Here is a 2,527-nt window from a genome sequence, read left to right on the forward strand (position 1 = left end):
GCCTTCTTTCCTCTTCTTAGTATATTTCTCTTTCTGTCATTCCTTTACAGCTGCTGCGCAAAATGTCTGATCACGAGCAACACGGGTTTCAGAGATGTTCACCCTCTTTCTGGCGTAGTAGTGATGGTTCATCTCCCTGTCTCAATATTTCTTCCATCTCTGTCACTCCTGTCAACTCGCCTGATTCCAGACTATCATTGGGACTGTTAATACCACCACCTTCTAAATGTGGTCTTCCTAAACCATTCAGTGAGAACAGCATCCCAAGACCTCATGTAATTTTCTAAGCAGAAAATTCTTATTATCCCATTTTTTTAGTTCTGCCAAAATGTGCTGTTTATATAATAATCATAAAGGTAGATATATCTTGAATCAATGTGATGCAATCTGAAGCCTTTGTATGCCGTTTTTTTCCCTTTGGTTGGTTACCTGACATCAGAAAGTTTCAAGTAGAGAGTGGTGATAGAGTAGGAATCTATAGAAAGACAAAATAGGTCAGGTACTTCAACCGATGCAACAGATATGGCAACTGGGAACTTACATCATTGGTGACATTAGTGAAAGCACTTTCAGTAGAATTCAGTGCAAAAAGAGCTAAATCTAATTGGTATGAGTTAAAGATTGAAGTCAAAGTCGAGACAGAAAGTGTAGTATCTCTTTCAAGGAGCTCAGCCTTGAAGGGAAGAGAAAGAGAGATGAGACGCTGGAGGAATAAAGAGAGACAGAGTAAAGAAATTTTTGTTTTGTTTGTTTTACTTTTAATGACAGCCAGGATTTGAGCATTTTTAGATCCTGAGAAAGGGAAGAAGTATATAAGCTAGATGGGATGGGGCAATGATTAGGGATGATAAGGGGAACAATATTCCTGAGTGAGAGGAAAGAGGTGAGGAATGCAATAAACGAATTGTTAAAGAAAGAGAGATGATGGCAATTTTACTGCATAAAAAATGTATTAACAATTATTAATATTTTAACTGAATAGCACATTCATTACTCTTTACAAACAATCAATTTTATTTTTCTTTGTCACCTGCATCGCCGGTGAATCAGAAAATTAAAATGTATTTTGAGAACTTTAATTTAAATGTGAACCACCCTATACAATCTCTGTCCAAGATCTTACAGGAATAGCAAATTTTTTTTGCACTATTCCCCTCGAAAGGGGAATTCTCTTTGTTTTATTCCTGATGAGATCAGATGGTTTTCAAAGGAGATTAGACGTGTATATACACACATACATATTTTCCTGTTTGACAAAGTGATGAATGTCTCATTTTTATATTACTTCTTGACTACGTTTTCATAAGATTTTTATTTTTATCTTCTTATATTTGTTCAGTCCTGGCCCAGAGTATACCAGATAAGGCAATGATTTTGGTGGTACATTGGTGATTATTAATTTTACAAAGTAGCTATTTATTATAGAAAACTTGACAAAATCTTCAGGAACAAAATATACTACAATGAATATAAGTTGGTTGTCATTGTAGTTATAAATACAAGTTAAAATATATTCTTCAAAATATTTTAAAAATGCCCTCAATTGCATTTGAAAGTTTATATTTAAGAACGTGGGTAACTTCTATTTAATTATTCCTGTTTAAAACTTATTATCTTATGCAAAGTATATTACTGAAATCATGTTTTATATAGTTTCTAACATGTCTAATTCTCTGCTACAAATGGTAATTATTTCTAGATATACAAAAAATCCAATATATCTTGTATACCCATCTGAATAGTATTGTCACCATTTTTGCCATCATTTGTGAGAACATTTTTGCAGAAATATTCTATATTCCTTCTGCTAATGAGCATTTCACATAACTAGTGGAACAATATGAAACTGCAAATACTTAACTATTTTTGATCTCCAAAATGGCAAGTTCATATGATTCAACTGAATTTGCTGTTTGTATATGTTTTACATGTACTAGAATATTCAGCATTACAATATGTCTACATGAAATACTAACCGAATTCATATTATTTTCATTGCAGGCAGGCAGCGTGACACCTAAGTCGCCCTCCACTGACATCTTTGATATGATTCCCTTTTCTCCAATATCACACCAGTCTTCGATACCCACTCGCAATGGTACACAGCCGCCTCCAGTACCTAGTAGATCTGCTGAGATTAGTAAGTGTTCTAAACAAATCAATATTCATTGCTATATTTTAAATGTTTATTGAATACTTTGTGGGAAATTATATATCTTAACAAGTTTGATTATTAAAGTATTGTTTTTATATATGTGCCTAATGAGTTAATTCTATTTTACTTTATAATTCAGAGTATACTGCTAACACCATTCCTATTTGCAACTTGAACAACGATGTTTGGTGTAGGTTTATTTACATCATAATACAAAACATTTAATTATACATTTATTGTTTTGGGGTTATATTTTTAATGTTTTACCTTAATTATTAAAAATAGCTGATGGTAATTATTTTAATCATTGTTGATGTGTTAAATAGAGCTCGTTTAAATATTTTTGTTATCATAGGATTTATTGATATTGTT

The 2,527-nt window shown here is 32.3% G+C and overlaps 1 protein-coding gene across 1 annotated transcript in view; it reads left to right on the forward strand.

Moving 5' to 3' along the window:
• GULP1 (GULP, engulfment adaptor PTB domain containing 1) overlaps positions 1–2,527 on the forward strand; it is an 84,447-nt gene that overhangs the window by 50,292 nt on the left and 31,628 nt on the right. Inside the window, exon 6 of the mRNA XM_012663636.1 lies at positions 2,002–2,140. Coding sequence (XP_012519090.1) covers positions 2,002–2,140 — 139 coding nt within the window. The remainder of the gene's footprint in view (positions 1–2,001; positions 2,141–2,527) is intronic.

Source organism: Propithecus coquereli, unplaced genomic scaffold (assembly GCF_000956105.1).
Source record: "Propithecus coquereli isolate 6110/MARCELLA unplaced genomic scaffold, Pcoq_1.0 Scaffold82, whole genome shotgun sequence".
In the NCBI taxonomy this organism is placed as follows: domain Eukaryota; kingdom Metazoa; phylum Chordata; class Mammalia; order Primates; family Indriidae; genus Propithecus; species Propithecus coquereli.